General features: G+C 53.3%; 1 protein-coding gene across 2 annotated transcripts; it reads right to left on the minus strand.

Annotated features, from left to right (window-relative positions):
- Positions 1-373: 373 nt before the first annotated feature.
- Positions 374-8,930, minus strand: TRIB1 (tribbles pseudokinase 1). 2 transcript variants are annotated; one of them, XM_045895890.3, is made up of 3 exons: positions 7,770-8,930; positions 5,399-5,691; positions 374-2,812 (listed from the first exon to the last, which is right to left on the minus strand). In XM_045895890.3, exons 1-3 carry the CDS (start codon positions 8,127-8,129, stop codon positions 2,347-2,349), a joined length of 1,119 nt encoding a protein of 372 aa, XP_045751846.1. In that variant the 5' UTR covers positions 8,130-8,930; the 3' UTR covers positions 374-2,346. The 2 variants fall into 2 exon arrangements, with proteins under 2 accessions (XP_045751846.1, XP_054368437.1); XM_054512462.2 differs by having other exon boundaries at positions 5,399-5,629; positions 7,770-7,960.
- Between the last annotated feature and the right edge of the window lie 10,824 nt (positions 8,931-19,754).

Consider the following 19,754-nt stretch of genomic DNA (forward strand, 5'->3'; position numbering starts at 1 on the left):
CCTGTGTCCACTTTTCTAAGTGGCCATAGCTTTCATCAAATTCTCTAGGGTCCCTGACCTAAAAAAGACCAGAGGCCAGAGGGATTGTTCATTGCTCCTCTTCAAATGTTTCTCGGCTCTGTACCAGCCCACAGCCCTCACCCACCTGATTTCACCAAACTGGCTTCACCCATCAAAATGAATTTGCCCACTTCAATGGAAAAAGTGAATGGGTTCAACGCTGCCAAAGGTCATACATAATAATCATCAGCTGTTTACTTCTGCGTTTCCCCTGTGATATTCCAAACCCGGACTCCAGAGACCTTTGCATCCCCAGCATGAAGTTGCACAAGGCAGAAGGCAGACTGGACTCAAAAGGAATGCACTGCGCCTATTTACGAAACCAGATTTATTAAAATTTCTCTACAAGTCAGAAACGGTCGCCTCACTGTTCACATATATACACACGTACAGGAAGGATCTAGTGTTTCGAGCTTTCCCGGCAGAAGCCCCAGCCAGCCCAGAGTCCTCAGCCGGATAATGTATCACAGATACAACAGTCAGCAACCACGAGCACGTTAGTACGACAGAGGCCTCTGTCCTCCCTCTTCTCCGAGTCCCATGATTCTGTCAAGGTAATATTGCCGATAATCATTCACATTTCACGTGGTTTTAGACACGCAGGTTATTCAGACAGACACAGACAAAACAAGCCTCAGAGCCAAAACAATAAAACATATTGGACAATAGGTATAAAAGGTAAAATATATATATATATATATACATACAAAGTACACAGTACGTGAGGTATACACAGCATTCTCACAATGCACGTTAGGTGTTTGCCTAGGCGTAGCCCTTAAAAATGACTGCCTGATTTTGTGCCATTTTTTTTCAAAATACAGTATGTTTGGTTTACCCGTTTAACCACCTGATTTCAGTACTGAGACATTTATTGATATTTTGTGTGTTCTGGTTTTTTTTAATGCGAGTTGCAGTTAAGCTCTAGCTTTTGTAGGTAGTGAGCTCCCATCTCTGGAAGCGTTCAAACAGAGGCTGGATTCCCACCTGAAGGAAGATGAAGGGAGGGCGGTGGGGGGTGGGGCTGGATTTCTGCTTTGGGTGGTGGCAGAAAGAGGAAAGAAGTTGGATGAGATACTTTTAAAAAGGCTCTTCCGACGTTAAAGATTTGGGGCCATTTCACTCTAGATGCTGATTATAGAGACATATTTGTAAACCACACCAAATTTAAAATACGAACAACCCATCATGCAAAACTGCAAACACACGCACAATGCCGGAGGCAGACCATATCCATGAAGGGTTAAAGTACAATCCTGGAAGTGGGTCTGAGAATCGTCTATGGCTCTCCAAAATTCAGTTTCTCTAAAGCACAAAGATGTTTAACGTTTGCTCTGGGGAGAGGCGAGGAGAGCCTCCCCTTATCTTTCTCCTCCTAGACAAAATGCTCCACCCTGAGATGGTCTTGGGAACAAAGGCTAAATGCCGACACGTTTGAGGGGAACCAACAAAAGCTCACGGTTTCCAAGGGCTCAAGTTGACTTTACCAATCTGCAGTCTCTCTGTCTGAGCTCAGAGTTCTGAAATAGCCAGGAGTTCAAATCTGTTGTGATGCTTCTCCACGGTTAGCTGGTAAGTGCTTTTCTAGCGAAGAAGGGGACGTTTCAAGGTCAGAAAGAAGGCATTAGTGCAAATGAGGTCTTGGCAGGAAACGGAGGCGAGAGTCTGGGTTCGTCGTGCGGGCAGGCTCCCATGCTCCTCAAATAGTCTGCTCCCACAACGGAGCAGGGTCATTGGTAAATGTGAGGGTGAAGAAAGGGTGTGTGTTAAACCAAACCCCAAAAAGAACTTCCCAACAGAGAAGCTGGGGGAGTGACAGTCTAGCTCCCAAAGACAAGTTCAACGATGGCAGGTTTATTGGCCCAAAATGATTTGTCACCCTGTTAAGATATGGTTACTGCCCCAAAATGCCACTGTACCACTCACTTCCTCTCCGTTTAAAACGTTCACCTTCCTTTCACTCGACCACGTTGCTGTAGGACATCCATACTCTTTGCCACCTCTGCAGACTCGGAACGGCCCCGCATCTGACAGCAGGACAATTGGCGGCGGGATGGATCGTGGAGAAGGGAAACAGCTTTGCAGGGCAGCCGATTAGAGCGTGTACAGCTCAGATCCATAAGGCCGCTCGTCGCAACAAATAGAGAGGGCTAGCGCCAGGTTGCGTTCAGCAGCTACAATCTTTACGCCATCACATATCTGGTTGGCAGCACGCCGCAAGGCCGGTCCATCTTTAGAAATGGAAATGCCATGTGTGAGAATTATGAGGTTTCTGAGGTTTGGGGATTAGCAGAAGAAGGAACTAATGTCACTGTCCTCTTGGTACTCTGGAACAATCTGGTCTGAAGTTCCTATTTCTGAGTCGACGTAGCCAGGTTGCAAGACAGACTCGAACCAGGGATGGAGTAAGATCTCAGGAGCAGTGAGTCTCTCGGAGGGCTCCCGTCGCAGGAGGCTGCGAATGAGGCACCTAGCTTTGGGGGAAATGTGGTCAGGAATGCAGAACTGTCCACGGCGGATTTTGGAGAAGAGAGCACTGGGATCTGAGTCATGGAAGGGGTAGCGGCCCACCAAAAGGGTGTAGAGCATCACCCCTAGGCTCCAAACATCGGCCGCCTTTCCGGAGTAGGTCCCCGTGGTGTTCAGAATCTCGGGGCTCACGTAGGCTGGGCAGCCATGTTTGTCTGACAGAGCATCGTCTTCCCCCTTGATTATGTGTGTGTCTTCTAGACTTTCCAGTCTGAGCTGGCTTCTGCAGGAGAGGAAACAAGCTATTACTTCCAGATCAGCTGCTATGAAAAACAAAGCCTTCTCTATAATAGCACCCACAGGCACTAAAGGCAAAGACTCAAGGAACGCCATTTACCCCTTCATCCAGTAAGCAGTGCCCTGCAACCACCCAGGACTCAGGATTTCACAAACCAATACAAACTGCAATAAACATTTGCAAAGTTATCGAGAGAGAGCCTGGGGCGGACAGTATGATGCAAAGCCCCACATACTCTTCATTATGCTAGAGCTTAGAAGAGATATCCTAATAGGGTTACACAATTTACAAAGTTCCCATTGCAGAAGTGGGAGCTTGTCTTAGGGGAATGCTGACATTTTCTGCAAAGCTATCAGAGAAGAACAGTATATCCTACTTCTTCCGGGCAGGGGGCGGCAGGTGGGGTGGGGGACGGGGACTGAGCATCCTAAAGGCCCATCTTATTCTTTCTTTTTTTTTAATTTTTTTTATTTTTATGTTAATCCCCATACATTACATCATTAGTTTTAGAGGCCCATCTTATTCTTATCATGCCACTGACTGCCACGGCTACTTGGGCCCACACTCTAAACTATAGAACCTAGGGCCCCAAGTCACCGCTATTCTGCTCATGCTGTCAGCACTCCTGCTCACGCTGACATACACACACAGTGGGAACCCTGTCCACCTGGGCCCAGGCCAGGATAACTGTGATGGGAAAGGCTCCAGGAAGGTTCATCACTTACTGGGGTGTTTAACTGCAAAGAACACTTAGCCTGGACCAAGAGGTTATAGGAGCAAACAGAGGTGGCTGGTGGATTTCAGGGATGCAGGGCCTACAAACATCCGTACACACAGATGGCCCACCAACACCTGAGCCTATTTCTTCTACGTGGGGGCTTTATCTGTTCAGGTCAGCGCTAAAGTCTGAAAAAAATCTTTAGGCAAAGGCTCCCTTCTGAAGCTGCAGGTGCCTCCTCATTCGGACCCAGCCACCCACGGTTCATGGATCCCCCAAAGCCCAGAGGCACGTGGGGAACCTCTATCATCTGGTGGCAGATTGTGCACCTCCCTGCTTCTCTGAAATAGCCCTGTTTCAGTAAGTCCCTGGTGGTGAAGTCAAATGCAAACATTTGGTACTGGCTAATGGGTCAATTTTTTTTCCTCTCAAAGGTCTGGTTGGGTTTTTTTTTTTTTTTTTTTTTTCTTCCTGCCTTCCTGTTCCCTGGAGTGTAGTATACATGTGCTAACTTCAGTATGTCCTCAGCCTGACCTCCCCGTCGTTATGTAAAATACCCATTGGTTCTGTAAACGGAAAATATGACTCAACCCACACTGTCTGCCCCTGATTGGCTGATGTGGTTCTAAAACCCTGCACCTGTGCTGGTTACGAGACTAGCGTCAGCCGGCCATTGCTTAACCCTCGGGTTGCCAAACTCCACGCACATGACAGTCGCCTGTGCAATGCGGATTTCAAAAGCTAGCAAGGAGGTGTGTAAGGCATGTTTCAGAAAATACATCAACATATCAAAGGAGCATGTTCCAGGAATTGGAAACTTCTCCATTGCAAACACGCTGCTTTTCTTTGCTAATCGGTATGTTCCAATAAGTATTGCAAGGTCAGATATAAAGCTATGCTTTATGGCAATTCAACTCTTTCCTACGATCTGGAGGTAAGGGTAAAAACGCAAAAACGCACAGGTCGGGGCAGCCCAGCGAGAACAACTGCAACAAAGTAACGCACACGCAACCCCCGCCCCCCAATTCTGAACAACTGCAACAAAATAACACACATCCCTCCGCAATTCTGCAAGGGTTTATTGCTCTTAATCGACCGGTAAGGAATATGGCCCACCTCTTAAAATCAGGTAAGGTTTATTTCCTGTGGCTTCTTGAATTCCCTTGCCTGAAACCTCAACTCTGAATCTTAATGTCTCATTATCCTCTTATCAAGCTCATCCTGTCCTTTATGAGGGAAGTCATGATCTATATTTAGCAACCAATTCCAGCCAACATCCATGTATTATTCAGTGTGGCTATTTTCTGAAGATGTATCCAAACAAGAGATCTAAAAGAGCCACCAGAGAATGTGAAGAAAGTACTGGGGACCAGCCCAAAGCGGAACAGAAATAGGGTACCAAGGAGGAGGGCAGAAGAGTGCAAATACAACAGTTAGCTCCGTGATACTTTCTAGGTACAAAAAAAAAAAAAAAAGCCCCCCACTTGGTTTAAGCAAGGATTTGAAACCTTCCTTTAGGCGTCAATGTTGTGAAGGACGGGTTGACCATTTGTACCCCAGAAGAACTGACCTTTCTGACCACAATGGGGAATAAACTTGATCCTGGAGTGGAAGTGGGGAGGGCATCCTGTCCTCATGTGACATCCCAAAGAAAGAAGCACCAACGTGTCCCCGGGCCACATCCACGAGAGTGCAGAATAAACCATCCTTGGCCGTGGCTCCTCGGGAGAGGGCTTCTAAATACTAATTCTGGGACAACTGAGCCCTTGGCTTTGGTGTGAACCAACACTCTGCATCTAACCGCGGCACCTGCCCCAAAAGGCCACACGGGAGGAGCTGCGGAGGCTGCTCACCTCTCCTCCGTGGAGAAGACGAACTTCCTAAGCTTCAGGTCCCCGAGCACGATGGCTGACTGGTGGCAGTGGGCAACGGCGGAAACAATCTGCTTGAAGAGCCGGGCGGCCTCCTCTTCCCGCAGCCTCTTCCGGCTGCGCACGTAGGAGTGCATGTCCCCAAAGTCCTTCTCAAAGAAGACATAGGCCTTGGTTTCCCCAAGGATCACTTCCACGATGCCGGTGATGTTCCTATGTGAGGGCAGCTGGATGTAAGGCCGGATTTTATCCTGGTAGTGTTTAATGGGGAACACCTGCAGAGAGAAGGTGACCCCCCCCATTTAGGAGGCTAGGGAAGCAGAGGCTGCCTCCTGAATCCCAGACTGCAGCTCTCAATCATTGGCCTTCGGTTGACAGTAAGGCTCCCTTCATTGACAGCCCCTTATCTCTGCCGCCCCACCTTATGCAGCTCCAGCTGCCTCTTACCAACCCCCCCCCCAGACCAGCAACATTGAGGGCTCTGGGCTAGCAACTGGGTTACTATACGGATGGTTTAAAATAACTGTCTTCTATCTATGTTACCTCCTTTCATGAGGCCATCATCCTCCCCCACCCGCCGGGGAGAGCTAAGCCCTAAAGCCCCCACCCTCTGTGGCCCTTCCTTGTTTGCAGGCGAGGCTGCTGGAAGTAGCTGATGAAGGTGTCCCAACCTTCCATCAGCAACTCCCCCAACCCCGGGATCTCCAGGAGCTGAAAATGCATGACCTCCTGCAGACCCAAAGCTCTCAGCACAGAGCACACAGAATGTGGTGACTCTGCAGCCTCCAAGTGGAAGCAGGGGGCTGGGGAACATGCAGATCTGTCATTAGTCAGAAGGAACAGATGACTCGCAGAAAGACTGTGACAACACAGCCTTAAACAATCTGCCTACAGTCTGACTCAGGTATAAGCAGCCTGGAGTTAAAATTGTCACAGGAGGGATATGGGATGTTCTCCATGGTTTTTACATTTGTTTGTTTATCTCCCCCCCCCACGGAGGGGGGGGGGCAGCTCCCACCCCCACCTTCACCAGGGAAATGGGTAGTATCTCCTCTCAGAAACTAGCTGGTCTCTTTAAGGGCCTTTTGTTTGGTCCGGTTACTCATATCCTAGACTCAACTGGAAACGGTGACACACATGGGCTGTCACCATCTGGATTCAGCTATTATCTGCTCAGAGGAACTGGAAGGGGTTGCACAATGGCCAGACCCACCCCACCTCTGAGGCCTCGCTCCCCTGGCCCCGGCTAGAAAAATCTCTCTGAACACCCCCCCCCCCCCCCCCGGCCCCGGCCCCACACAACGTATCTTCCCCAAACCGCTCTTAGCCCCAGCGAGGAAGAAAAGATTTCCCCCCCCTTTTAAACTGGGCTGGAGCATGCATTTGAATTTCATTCAGGTCGGACGGTAGGTGGCAGCAGCAAGCCCGGGGCGGGGGGGGGGCTCGGGTGGAGTTCAGGTGAGTTGGGGAAAACCCAAGAGCAACTTCAACTGAGGGGTGACCCTGTCTTTCGGTTGAAAAGGAGCAGCCCGGAGGCTCCTCGGGGATGTGTGAGACGGGTGTCAGGCTCGCAAAGGCTGGGCTGCGGGAATGTCCTGCGTCTAAGGGCGCTGGAGGGGCACGCGGAGGATCCCGATTCCAGGAGTTTTATCTTCTCCGGAATGGAATCTCTCGTGGTCAAAAGAAAATCGCTGGCCGGAAAACACAGACATGAATGGAAGCGAGGGTTCCTAGCCGCCACGGGCTTTCCCACATTTCTGCGCCGGGCAAATCCCCCGCCCTGGCTGGAAGACCGCCTCAGACTGCTCTCTGGGGAGGACGAGGCTCTCACCCGGCGCGCGTTCAAGCCGGAATCCCCAAGCCCCGAGCCTGACACGGTCTTCCCACCCCCTCAGCGCCCACAGCTGAGCCCAGGTGCCTTGGAACCCCGGCAAGAGAGCCGCAAGCTGCTCCGGGCTCCGAGGAGGCACCCACTGCAGGGCGCCCTTGCAGGACAAGGGGCGGGGGAAGCCACGAGAATAAGAGAAGGGGAAGGGCATGGCCCAGGAATCCATTTCAATTCCACAACTTATTTGGAACGCCGTGCGCTGCACTGGGCGCCAAGCAAAGACCAGAGATAGAGCCCCCGAACACCGCACTTCCTCTTGCCTGCTGCGCCCGCATTACACCACTCCATCCGAAATCCCTCAGTCCCCCAAAGGGTGTGAGCCTGGCCAAATGCCGCCCACCACGCTCAAGTCACCGCAGACGGCATCTGAGGCCCCCCGCGCCGGCGAGGGCGAGACCCCAAACACCTCTGCCGGCCACCGCGTCCCCGCAACCCCACGGCGGGTCCCGAACCCCGGGCGCCTACCTTGCAGCGCAGCTCCCGGCCGGTGTGGATGCACAGCGCCCGGGACACATGCTCGCGCTCCGCCAGGGGCAGCAGCAGGTAGTCTGCGATGCGGCTGGGCCCCGGCGCGCTCCCGGAGGCGCCGCCAGCCCCCGGCGCGGCGGGCGGCGGCTGCGGACTGCAGGGCGAGCCGGGGGGGCTGAGGTAGTCCGGGGGGCTCGAGCACTCGGAGAGGCGCGGGCACTTGGCCGCCACGGCCGCCGCGTCGTCCGCGTCCAGCAGGCGTTTGGCCGGGGCGCCCCGGGCGGCCGGGAGCAGCAAGGCCGGGCCCCGGGGCTGCGAGGCGCCGCTCATGGCAGAGCGCACAGGACCGACCCGCATCCCGTCCCGGGACGGCCCCGGCTTTGTAGGTCCCGGGATCGGCGCGGGAAGGCGCTGCGGGCTCGGCGCCGGCGCCGCGACCTACTCCAGCGGGCGGGACGGACTTTGCAGACGGAGCTCGGCTCAGCCCCCACGGGGGGCAAGGCAGGAGCCGCTCCCGGGCGCTCGCGTTGCACGCGGGCAGCCGCGCGTCGGGCGGGGGCAGAGGCCGGCTCGGGTCCCGGGACCTCGGCGGGCACCGGCTCGGGGCGCCCGGCCGGAGGCGGCCGCCGCTATTGTTGTCGAGGCCGCCGACAGTCCCGGGGGCACAGGCGGCGGCGGCTGGTGCTCCCGACGTCCGGAGCCGCGAGGGCAGGATTCCGCAGGCTCGGCGGAGCCGCGGAGCCAATGCCCTTCCCAAAGCCCGAAGTCCCGGAGAGAAAGCCGGAGCAACTTTTCCGCGGCGCTCGGGATCCTGCGCGCTCCGGGGCTCCCGGCGTGTGTGTGAGCGAGCGAGACGCGCTCGGAGAGAGTGACCGAGTGTGAGTGAGTGAGTGTGTGCGCCGCACCGATCCCGGCCAGTGCTCTCCTCCTTCTCCTTTTCCTCCACCTCCTCCGCCTCTCGGTGACTCACGCTGTATACACACACACACTCACAGGCCGGGCTGTGTAAACAGTTGGGAAGCCGGGTTGAGCAATGAGGTGGCTGCGACGACTCGGGCCCTGCCGCCCGGCGAGCAGTCACCGAAGCGGAGGGAGGAGGCCGGGGCAAGGCGGGGGGCGGGGGGAGGTGGAGCTGGGTCGACGGGGGCAACGGGGGTGGCCCGAAGGCCGGGGATGCTCCGGGCTGCGCGCGCTCGGGCGCAGGTGGTGTGTCCCGAGCCAGCTGGGACGCGCGCACACGCCCCCCGGGCTGGGATGGGCAGGAGGCGGCGCGCGCCCTCCCGCAGGCCCGGGGCTCAGCGCTAGCGCCGGGGGAGGGGGCGGAGGAAAAGTTCCCGTGACGTAAGGGTCCCAGGGAAGTGGGCGGGAGGGGCGGGGCCGCGGGGGGGCGAAGCGACCGCTGATTGGCGCGCGCTCCTCATTCACACCAAGCACAATGGGCTGCGGGCGCGCGCCTCAGATCTCGGCACCAGCCGCTCGCGGCCGCGGGACGGCTACGCCGCGCGCCTCGCGACCTCCGACTGGAGCCGTGGACGCCGCCCAGGCCCGGCTGCAGCCGGAGGAAGGGAGGCTAGGAAAGGTGATGAATTCCAGAATCAGCCATTCACCCCCACGCGGTAGTTCCGGGGAAGACCTGTGCGTGGTAGTGGATGTGGCTTTTTTTTTTCCCCCCTTTTCCTTCCCCCTCCCAGCTCTAATCCCCAGCGTCTGTTCGCTTCCACAAATAGAACCTTCTGTTGGATGAAATAAAAGCAAACACTGGGCCTTCTGCGCTGCCTCCACCTCCACGCCCCTCCCGCGCCTGCCGCCCTCCCGGATTGCACGGAAATAGCTTCTCCAGGCTCCCCGGCCGCCCCTTCGCGGTGACTCGCAGAAAGAGCTTCCTGAGCTGGGGCCGGTGGGAAACAAAGGATGTGGGGAGCTGGCGGAAGGGGCCCACGTGGCTGCCGCCGGATTCCTGCCCCCTCCCCGGCCTCCGCACGCGCAGCAGGGTCTGGGGCTCCGGAGCCAGCCCCTGTTCCGTGGTGGGCGGGTAGGGGAGTAGAAGTCATTCTGGCCGCCGGCTGTGATATGCCTGCACCCGGACATCCCTGCCAGGATGTGTGCGTACATTCGTGCAATGTGATTTGGGTGAGCATGAAATGTGTGCCAGACCCCGCACCAAAAAACCTCCGAGAAAATAACTGAAAATCTGCCGTTTTTCTTTCTTGAGAGAACCAGGTCAATTTGGAGTCTCTGAACACCCCACCATAGATAACTATTTCAGAGAGGCTCTGCACTCCCGCTCAACACTTGATTTTCTGGAAGGAGGTGGGACCCCAAGGATAAATCCTTTTACATATTAAATCTCCATTCATTCAACAGACACTAATTAAGCATCTACTAAGGACCAGATGCTGGGGATTAGAAGATGGAAATGCAAATAATAATTGCTCACATTAATTGAGGTCTATAATGTGTCGGGCACTGTTCTTAGCACTTTACACATAATACCTCGCTTTGGTTTTACAACCAGCCTGTGGGATTATTTTTTGCCCGATCTCATAGAAGAAGGCTTCAAAGATTTAAGTTCCTTGCTGGAGTTGAAGAGCTAGTGAGTGGTGGAGCTTTCAGGCTCTTAAGCCCTCTCCCTTAAACTCAACGGAAAGATTACAACGTGTTTGGGAGAGAAGAGGACTAGGGAGGAGTGCCAGGTAGAAGGAGCATTTGACCTGGGGCATGTGTGGGATTGTGAGATCGTTGCTGGGGGCGTGGGAGGGGGCCCGCGGGGTATGAATGGTGGCTATCAGGGGAAGCAGGGCTGGCTCAGAGACTTGCAAGGGTGGTGGGTGCTGAGCCTGCAGAAGTCTTGGAAGGGCCCCAGGGCCATGCTGAGGAGGCTACACTTGGTCCTGTGGCCAGGACAGAGCCTACCTGAGGTTTTCTTTCTTTCAGTTTATTCTGTGCCAGTATTTAAGATCCACTGAGCTACCAGCTGGGCATCTGCACTTGGATGGCAAAGTCAACATGAGCCATCAGCACCTTGCTCCAAGGGGTATACTTCCTTCTCTGTCTTTGGAGAGAAAGGCATCACCAGCACCCACTCCACCCACCCTCCAGGGCACTCATTTCCCCTTGAATCTGCCCTTTTCCCATTCCCCACAGCCAGGCCCCGGGGGCATCCTAGACCTCTCTGAGCCATCCCCTGCCCTCCTCTGTGCAGCTCTCTGGGGCTGCCCCTGGCAAACTGTTTCCCATGCTCTCTTGCCCACTAGCTTCCAGCCCCGTTTCCCAGTGGCAAGTCCTAGAGGGAGATGGGAAGGTGGGAAGCTGCTACTTCTTTCTTCCCTTTGTCTCTGCTTGGGGTACTGGCCGCACCTCTTCTGTGGCTCTAGCTCTGCCTAGGCAGGCCCTCTGTATGGCTCTTGGGATGTGCTGCCAGAGCCCTCTTCCGGATCGAAGGATTTATTCCTCCAGTTGCTGGGATTGCCTTTTAGGAGGCCTTTTTTGAAAATTGCCTTGACCTAGAAGAGCTACCTTGCCCAAGGTCACACACCCTTCCCAAGAGGTCTATATCTAGTGGTTGGACTAAAAGGGTCCAGCCTCCTTGCCCCAACTTGGTTGGACTCTGAAGGGCATCCCAGCCTCAGACCTCCCAATTGATGGTCACCTGAGGCCCTCCTTGAGACTGCTGCACTCAGCCCAGCTTTTCCCTCTGCCCAATCCTGTTCCTTCCCTTCCCTTCCAAGAACATTCCCTGAGAAGCCTCCCGCCTGCTAGTCTCCATCTCTGACTCTGCTTCTTCTGGAACCCAACCTTGGCGCCCCTCCCTCTTCACAGTCCTGCTTTACTATAGGGACTCTGGCTCCAGGGATCAAATGACACCTCTTTTGTCCCTTCAGGCCCTCAGGTGGCAGCAGCTTCCTGATGTTGCTAATCTCTGGGTTGCCCCCCCAACACACATGAACCCTGTTGTTCTGTTCTTCCAAAACTTTTGTAACAAATTCTCCACTGTTCATTTTTTCCATGGAACTTCCTGGCCTGTTGCACTTCCCAACTAGGCCCCGATGGAGACGAACCCTATACTTGGCCCATGTCATCCCCTCCTCTCCACTCTCATGATCTTTGTTCGGGACCTCCCCCTGGGTTTCTGCAGTAAGCTGCCTACTGGGTCATGCATTCATCCCTTCAACAAACAGTGAGCACCCACTCTGCTGGCACACCTATGAGGTGCTGACACAGCGGGGTACAAAACAAAATGTGCCCTTTACCTCCTCATCCATTCCCTGCACACCTATCAGAGTACTTTTTCTAAAATTTGAATCTGATCACATCAGGCCCTGGCCTAAAACTTTGCAGGGACCCTCAGATAAAATCCGAGTACCAGAGTGTGGAAATGGGGGCCCTCTTCTCTGGCCCCTGCTTCCCTTCCCAGCCACACCTTTCTTGTCTCCTTACCTCCACTCTCCCCTTTGTCAGCTCCTGCCAGGGTCCTTAAACATGCCACGCCAATTCACACCTCTGCACTTTTGCCTGCACTGATTCCTCTCACTGGAATTCCCCACTCCCCCTGCCAATCTGATAAACTATCCTTCAAAACACCACTCAGATTTCCCCCAGGACCACAGTCAGATTTAAATGTTCTCCTGGGTGCTGTTGGGTCCTCCATCCAGCTTTCTTTCATGGCACCTTCCACTCAACTGTGTTCCCAGAGGGCATGGGGCCACATTTTATTTGGCCCTAGATCTCTAGTCCCCAGCCCAGTGTCCATTGTAAAGGAAGGGCTTCGTAAGTGTCAAGCAAATAAATGGACTCGGGGCAGAGGGTCACACGCAGGGAGGGTGGGGTGGGAGAACTGGCATTTGGGCAGAGATGGGGGCTGAGGAGTAGGGCCCAGCTTTCAGAGTTGAATGTCCAGCCCTGGAAAGCAATAGGATGTGGTGGTTGGGGAAAGGAAAAAGAGCTTAAGCTTTTGCGGCCTCCAGCCCAGATGCCTGGGAGGATGGATATGGACCCTTGGCGGAGCTGAGATCAGACCAGCCAAGGGGACAAGTGAGCTAAAATTGTCATGATTTCATTGGTGGGGCTTTATCTGCTGCAAAGTCTGGACGTACCTTCCATCAGACCTTTTTCAGATACTGATTTGAGGAAGCTCATTATGGGGCCTTAGTTATTTCACCTTTGAAATGGCATAATAAAGGCCTGCTTTTCCTCCCCGATGAGGTTCTTATGGAAACAAACAGGTACCAAGACGTGAAAAGTACTTTTTGAGGTACCTACCCGTCCACAAACGTGATTATCAGGTATGGGTATTCCTTGACTTTGAACTATGTTCCTCTAGTCAACGAATGTTCAACGAGTATTCCTTAAAGGTTTGCCATATGCCAGAACTGAAAAAGCCTCTGCTTTGAAAATCCAAATTGACAAATAAAATATCTGTAGATAAGTAAACAAGATGTTCATTAGGAAGCAATTCTTCCCATTTCATAGAAGGGTTTACCACAGGATGCCATTAGCAAGCTCCTTCGGTGTATTTTTTATGCGGCTTGGTAACAACATAGGAACCGTGGAGCGAGAATCATGGTGAACTGGGGAAAAAACTGATTTACCTCCAACTTTTCAGGAACTCACATATTACATAATATGGGGAAATCTGTATTGATTTTTCTGGACAGGGTTGGGCTCATCATGAGCTCAGGCTTGATTTGTTTTCATTCATGCCCAGGTAAGTGCCTGGCAGCAATATGAGGAAGGTGCTAAGCATTCTGCCATTCTAAAATGCTGGGAGATCCTTGGAGCTGAAACTCCCTGCTTCGTGGCACATGAGGCTTCATGGCCACACACAGCATGCATGATGCTCCCTGACCCAACAAACGAACAGCAACAAAAAATCAGGACACATCTAAGGAAGACAATATGAGTGCTCAAGACAAGGTTCCCGGGGCACCTGGGTGGCTAAGTGGGTTAAGCCTCCGACTAGTGATCTCAGCTCAGGTCTTGATCTCAGGGTCATAAGTTCAAGCCCCACATTGGACTCCATGCTGGGCGTGGAGCCTACTAAATAAAATTAAAAAAAAAAAAAAAAGACAAGGTCCCAAAACCCAGGCAAAAAATAAACATTTACTAAGTTCCTTCCATATGCGAGACCTCGGTCTAGTCTCTTGACATTCAAAATAATCTCTGCCATTAACTCCCAGGATGAATTTGGGCAGGTCACTCCCCCTCTTTGGACCTCACTTTTCTCCCTTTTTGCATGAAGAGGTAAACTGGTGGTTTTCAAACTGGGTTCCTGGGAACCCCCGGGCTTCCGGTTGGCCCCTTAGGAAGAGAACAGGAGCCAATGTGGGATTCCAGGCTACCCATTCCAGGTTTTATCAGATGTTCTACATCATGCTTCTTCTGTAAGATCTTGTTTGAGAAAAGTTTTCCACGGCTTTAGAGAAAACAAGTTTGAAAATCACCAGTCTGATGATCTCTGAGGCCTCCCCCGTCTCTAACACTGATTCTTTTCTTTACTGTTAGGAGTCACAAGCTAGGAGCTCACAGGCCAGATCCGATCTGCAGCCGTGTTTTGTGAGAGGCCCCTGCAGCGATGATGCCTCCTTGGGTTGTGAGGCCTGCCCTGTCTCGCTCACCACAGCACCCACCCCTGCTCCTTTTTGCGGAACCCCTACCACCTTGCATTTACATTAGCAGCCTGGCCCCAGAAGTCTTTGAGTTTGCTTCTTCAGAAATGCTCCGCAGGGATCCTCTCCTCCCAGGAGACCCCCTCCCCCACTGATGGCAGAAAAGAGAGGGGTGCAGAGCCTGGAAGCAGATGTCCCCAACCTAGAGGGAGTGGCGTGGTCTAGCTCTCATGGCTGCCCCTCTTTCTTCCTATCCGCCCAGCCCAGAAGACCATTGTGGCAGTTTGAAAAAAATATCACTGCAACTTCTCTGCCACTCTTCCCCTCGAGAGGCAGAGTGTCTTGAATCTGGGCAGGTTGATGACCAATCCAGTACGTGAAAATGCCTCTCTGGAGATTTCTAACGGAAGGCCATGCAGCACCTGCTTTGTGCACTGGGGCCCTGGCCATCGGAGTCTTGGGTGACCAGGTAAGAATTCTGTCTCCCCTGAGAACACTGTGCTGGAGAGGCCACAAGTAGGCCTTCCAGATGACAGACCCAGCCGAGCCTGTCCTGCAGCTGTCCCAGCCCAGCTGCCAGACAGGTGAGTGAGGAAGCCAGCTTGAGAATGACCCTCCAGCCTCAGCCGCCCTTGCCTTCCCAGCTGAGGCCCCCGGAACAAGCAAGAGCTATCCCCACCATGCCCCTTCTGAATTCTTGATCTACACAATGGTTAACCCCCATAGTTTTAGGATGGTTTGTTACACGGCATTAGATGACAGGAACAGCATTCTGGAACCATTCTGGATAAATCAGGAGGTCTATGAGCCAGGGTCCCGCCAGCCCACGGGACACCTTTAGATGCTCACTAGACAAGGATGCCCTGTCCTCTGGTTGGGTACCTCCCCACACTGGGGCAGAGGGCTCAGCCAGCAGAGTGCAGGCTGGATGTCACAACCATGTGACCCCTTCTTGATCTCAGGGTCATGAGACCCCTTCTTCTGTTCTGCCAGGATCAGTGTGAGCTATGCTGATGGGAACGGAGGCATTTTCTAAACACTCATATAATTCCCCCATAGTCCCTTCGAACATCTCCCAGGATTTGGGGAGGCCCCTGTGCTCAGATTACCTCTGCCTCACCAGTGAATCACCTCAATACATAAAGTACTCACTGAAAAAATATACGGGGCGCCTGGGTGGCTCAGTCGGTTAAACATCTGCCTTCGATTCAGGTCATGATCCTGGGGTCCTGGGATCAAGCCCCGCATCGGGCTCCCTGCTTGGTGGGGAGTCTGCTTCCCCTTCTCCCTCTGCCCCTCCCGCTGCTCCTTCTCTCTCTCTGTCTCTCGCTCACTCTCTCTCAAATAAATAAATAAAACCTTTAAAAAATAAATAAATAAAAATGAAAATATATATATTAAAATATATACAAATATATATATTAAAACGGATATACAAAGATACATTTATATATACACACACTCACATACAGACCCTACAGCCTGCTTTTTCTCTTTTCTCATTAAAAAAAGTTCCTACCCTACCGTGATCTAATCTGAGGTCTGCAGGCTATTTTGAGGTAAGTCATCCTGCCTCTTGGAACATACCATCTTCCCTCACTTGGCGTGAACCAGCCAAACCCATCTCACTTCATTCTCAAAGGAAGCTGGCCCTGTGCACAGAACCGTTTGGATTCTGGGTTTTCCATTTAAAAAAACAAAAACAAAAAACCCCCTCTAGATCAGCAGCTCCTCTACCACGTTCCTGAGGATGGTTGCAGACCGTGAACTGAAGGGTGAAGAGGTCTGGGGGCGCATCACATCGGGTCGCCAAGGGCTGCGGCGCATCTCCAAGGGGCCAGTCCGTGGGAATTGCAGAGAGGGCGGGAAGGCCACGTCAGCAGGGAGGCAGGGTGGCCACGGGAGGCCACAGCAGGGACGTCTCTTCTCTGGAGCTGCAGGCTCAGCAGGGGCAGCCGACAAGGGGTTGGCACCGACACTGTAACTCGCTCTACACAAACCGGTAGACAAAAGTCTGCGCCCTGTGAAGGACTGCTGAGGGGTCGTCGTCCACGGAGCCTGTGGGTTCAGGCAACCTCCTTCCTCAGGAGAATGCCTGGTCAGGGACGATTTGCTTCATTGGGGAAGCAAAGCCCCCAGTGCTGATGATACGCACTCGGTGTCATTCACCATGCTCTGCCTACAGTATCTCACTGATGCTCGCACCAGCCCTACAAATCCATATTATCACCTCCGTTTGCCAGCTGAGGGAAGAGAGCATCAGAGAAGCTGAGTAACTTACCCAAGACCACACAGCTAGAAAGATGGGAGCCAGGATTCAAACCCGAGGGTGGCCCATGTCAGGGCACTTAGGTTCCTCTTCTTTCTTCTCTCCACCTCCGTCCTTGGGCGCTTTTGTGCTCACTCGGTCTCTCTCACGCTCTCTCTCTCTCTCTCTCCATCCCTTCTCTTTAAAGAAACTACAGAGTCAGTGCCTCTGCTTAAACTCTGGAGTGAGATTACACAGGGCCTCACCTGTAGGTTTGAGGGGGCACCTTACCTAGCTCAGGTGAAACACCATTCAGTTTATCAAAACTTGCTTTAAGACCTTTGAAGAATACTTGTGTCCATTGGGACAAACCTGGACTGGGGCCCTCGACCGGCTGTTTATCCTTGGCCAGAGTCATTCATCAGGGGGCCCACATTTCCCAAGCCCAGCATCAGGTGAGACACGGGAAGTGGGGAGCAGCCCCGTCCCCAGCGAACCCCTGGCGGAATGGGGCGGAAGGCCATGTTACAGAGCACTGAACATGAGCAGAATGAAGTAAATACTACAAGAGGGACATGCAAGAGGGAGAGAGGTCGGTTCTGCCGAAAGGCCCTGCAGCGACCGGACTCTGGAACCCGAAGCTGTCCTTGGAGAGGGTAAGTGCCCAGCAGAGGCAGACTCACTGGAGCAGGGTTCCCGGGACTTGAAATATGTGAGAATAACGTTGATAAAGGCCGGCATCCAGAGACCAGGATGTAAGCATCAGCAGATCAATGAAAACGCGCGCTTTGCCTAGATGAGCCGCCCACAAGAAGCCACATTATCGGAAAACCGCGTGCACTGGCAGAATCCACAAAGGGGACTTGGCAGAGATCAAGGAGTCTATTTCAGGCCGGGAGCCTGAAGCCATGTCTGACCCTACAGGGAAAGTCTTCTTCAGGAAACATGTGTCATCCAGTTGACTCTGGCAGAACTGCCTCCGCCCTTACAGATCAACAGATCAAGGCTGGTAGTCAGGGCGCCGCGACAAAGACAGCCCACAGCGGTCTGAAGAACCCAGAGCCTGTTTCTCTCCCCTGTACCCTCCTCGGGTGAGTAGTCCCGACCGACCGAACCTAGGGACACTGACTCTCTCCACATTGGGGTTCCTACACGTCATCCACATGCGGTCCCTGGTCTCAGCCACGTCAGGCTCCGGCCGGCTGGAAGAAGACGAGAGCGTGAAAGAGGCGCACCCCCCTCAGCCTGGAAATGGCGCGTGTGCCCTCCACTCATATTCCCATGCCACTGGTGAGAATTTGGTCACACGGCCACACCCAACATCCGGGGAAGCTGGGAAATGTGTCCGGCCGGACACGCAGGTCACTGGAAAGAGGAGGTATAGGTGGACCCCTCCCCATCTCCACTTCAAATGGCAATCAGGAAGTTTGCAGGTGTAACCAAAACCTCGACTGACATCATCTTAAATCCAACGGACAACTTTGGGGCGGATTCCAGGGTTGGCTGACTCGCCAACTCAACCGTGGAGAGCTCCACGTCCCCATCCCCTTGTTGGCTCCACCCCCAGGCTGGCCTCAGCATGGCTACAGCAAGCCCAGATACGGCATCCCAGTATGACAAATCTCAAAGGAAGAGGAAAGCATCTCTCCCTGGGCTATCCTTTAGGGGAAAAGAGAGTTTCCCCCGAGGCGCCTTCTCCACCCCCAGCAGACATCCTCTCTTACCATTGGCCAGACATGGGTCACATGCCCCCATCTTAACCAATGACTGATGTTAGGGGCTGAATTGTATTACCTCCCAATTCATATGTTGAAATCATAGCTCCCAGTACCTATGACTGGGACTGTATTTGGAGATAGGGCCTTTAGAGAGGTATTTAAGTTAAAATGCAGTCACATGGGTGGACCCTAATCCAATATGGCTGGCGTCCTTTGGGAAGAGGAGAGTAGGACACAGATAACAAACATTCCAAGGGACAACTATGTGGGGACATGGTGACCATCTGGAGGCCAAAGAGAAGTCTCAAAAGAAACCAACCCTGCCAGCACTTTGATCTTAGACTTCTGGTCTCCAGAACCCTAAGAAAATAAATTTCCATCATCTGAGGCACCCAGTCTGTGGTGTTTTGCTATGGCAGGACTAGCTAATGGATCCAGCTGATAAGGGGAATGGATGGAACCAGGCCACTCCTGGGGTGCAGTCATTGCTCAGGAGTGGGGAAATCAGGGTTCCAGAGAAGGAAGTCGATGGGATGGATGCTGAGCACTCACGAGGTGATGCCAATACAGAGGGTATGGCTGCCCTTCACCCCACGCATGCTGCCTGATGCTTCTTCTCTGACCAGCTCCCTTTCTGCTCACACCAGGCCATTCCCAGCTTTCTCCAAATAGACATCAGACCAACTGTTTGACTAGATTCCTGCCCACCGAAGTATCTTCACTCTCCACTTCACCTTGCTAAGAGTTGGGGGGCTGCACGGTCTGTCCTCTGGTCTCCACCATGGAAGACCAGTCCTGTTTTAATTCTGAAAACCTCATTTCCAAGTTCTCGGGGGGACCGTGGGGTGCTGGTAAATCTCTCACCATCAGTTCTGGGTTGTAATATTTGTTGATCTCCATGATGTAAGTACCGTTCTCAAGAACCCACAGGAGGTCACTGAGCGTAGAAGGGGGAAGCACACTGCTGCTCAGGGACACCTCCCCCTCGCCTTCAGCGATGACAATCATCTGAGACTCCATATCCCCAAATGACGTTTGTGGGAAAATGCTTCATGGGGTAGGAAAGGGTTAAAAATGTTTTGCAAGCCCCTGGATAGGAACAAACAGAGGGCATGGGAAAATCCCAAGGGTGCTGCATCCTGGAAGGGTCCCTCTCCTTCACTGTTCCCAGGCTGTGAGAATAAATGCCACCCTAAAGAACAGAGAGCAAGTAGGGCTCGGCCGGCCCAGGAGGGCGAGGACACTCACCGCCCCAGGCCCCCTCCCCCATTCACCTCTGTACAATCCTTCCTCTGTTCCTGAGCTCCACTTCCCTCGGGGTCCCTTCCAAGCCCGAGTCATAATAAAGGCCACCATTGATGGGCACTTCCTCTGCACCAGGCACTGGGCTGGGTCCTGCAGACCCATTTTC

Source organism: Mirounga angustirostris, unplaced genomic scaffold (assembly GCF_029215605.1).
Source record: "Mirounga angustirostris isolate CCGP_5_RB_7025 unplaced genomic scaffold, mMirAng1.0.hap1 SCAF_4, whole genome shotgun sequence".
NCBI lineage: Eukaryota > Metazoa > Chordata > Mammalia > Carnivora > Phocidae > Mirounga > Mirounga angustirostris.

Bases quoted from the DNA above. Each gene is read 5' to 3' on its own strand.
- TRIB1 (XM_045895890.3), bottom strand. From the start codon at position 8,129: ATGCGGGTCGGTCCTGTGCGCTCTGCCATGAGCGGCGCCTCGCAGCCC. The intron at 5,692-7,769 runs GTAGGCGCCCGG...TTCTCTCTGCAG, and splicing joins GCCGGGAGCTGCGCTGCAAG to GTGTTCCCCATTAAACACTA. The intron at 2,813-5,398 runs GTGAGCAGCCTC...CCTCTCCTGCAG, and splicing joins GTCTTCTCCACGGAGGAGAG to AAGCCAGCTCAGACTGGAAA.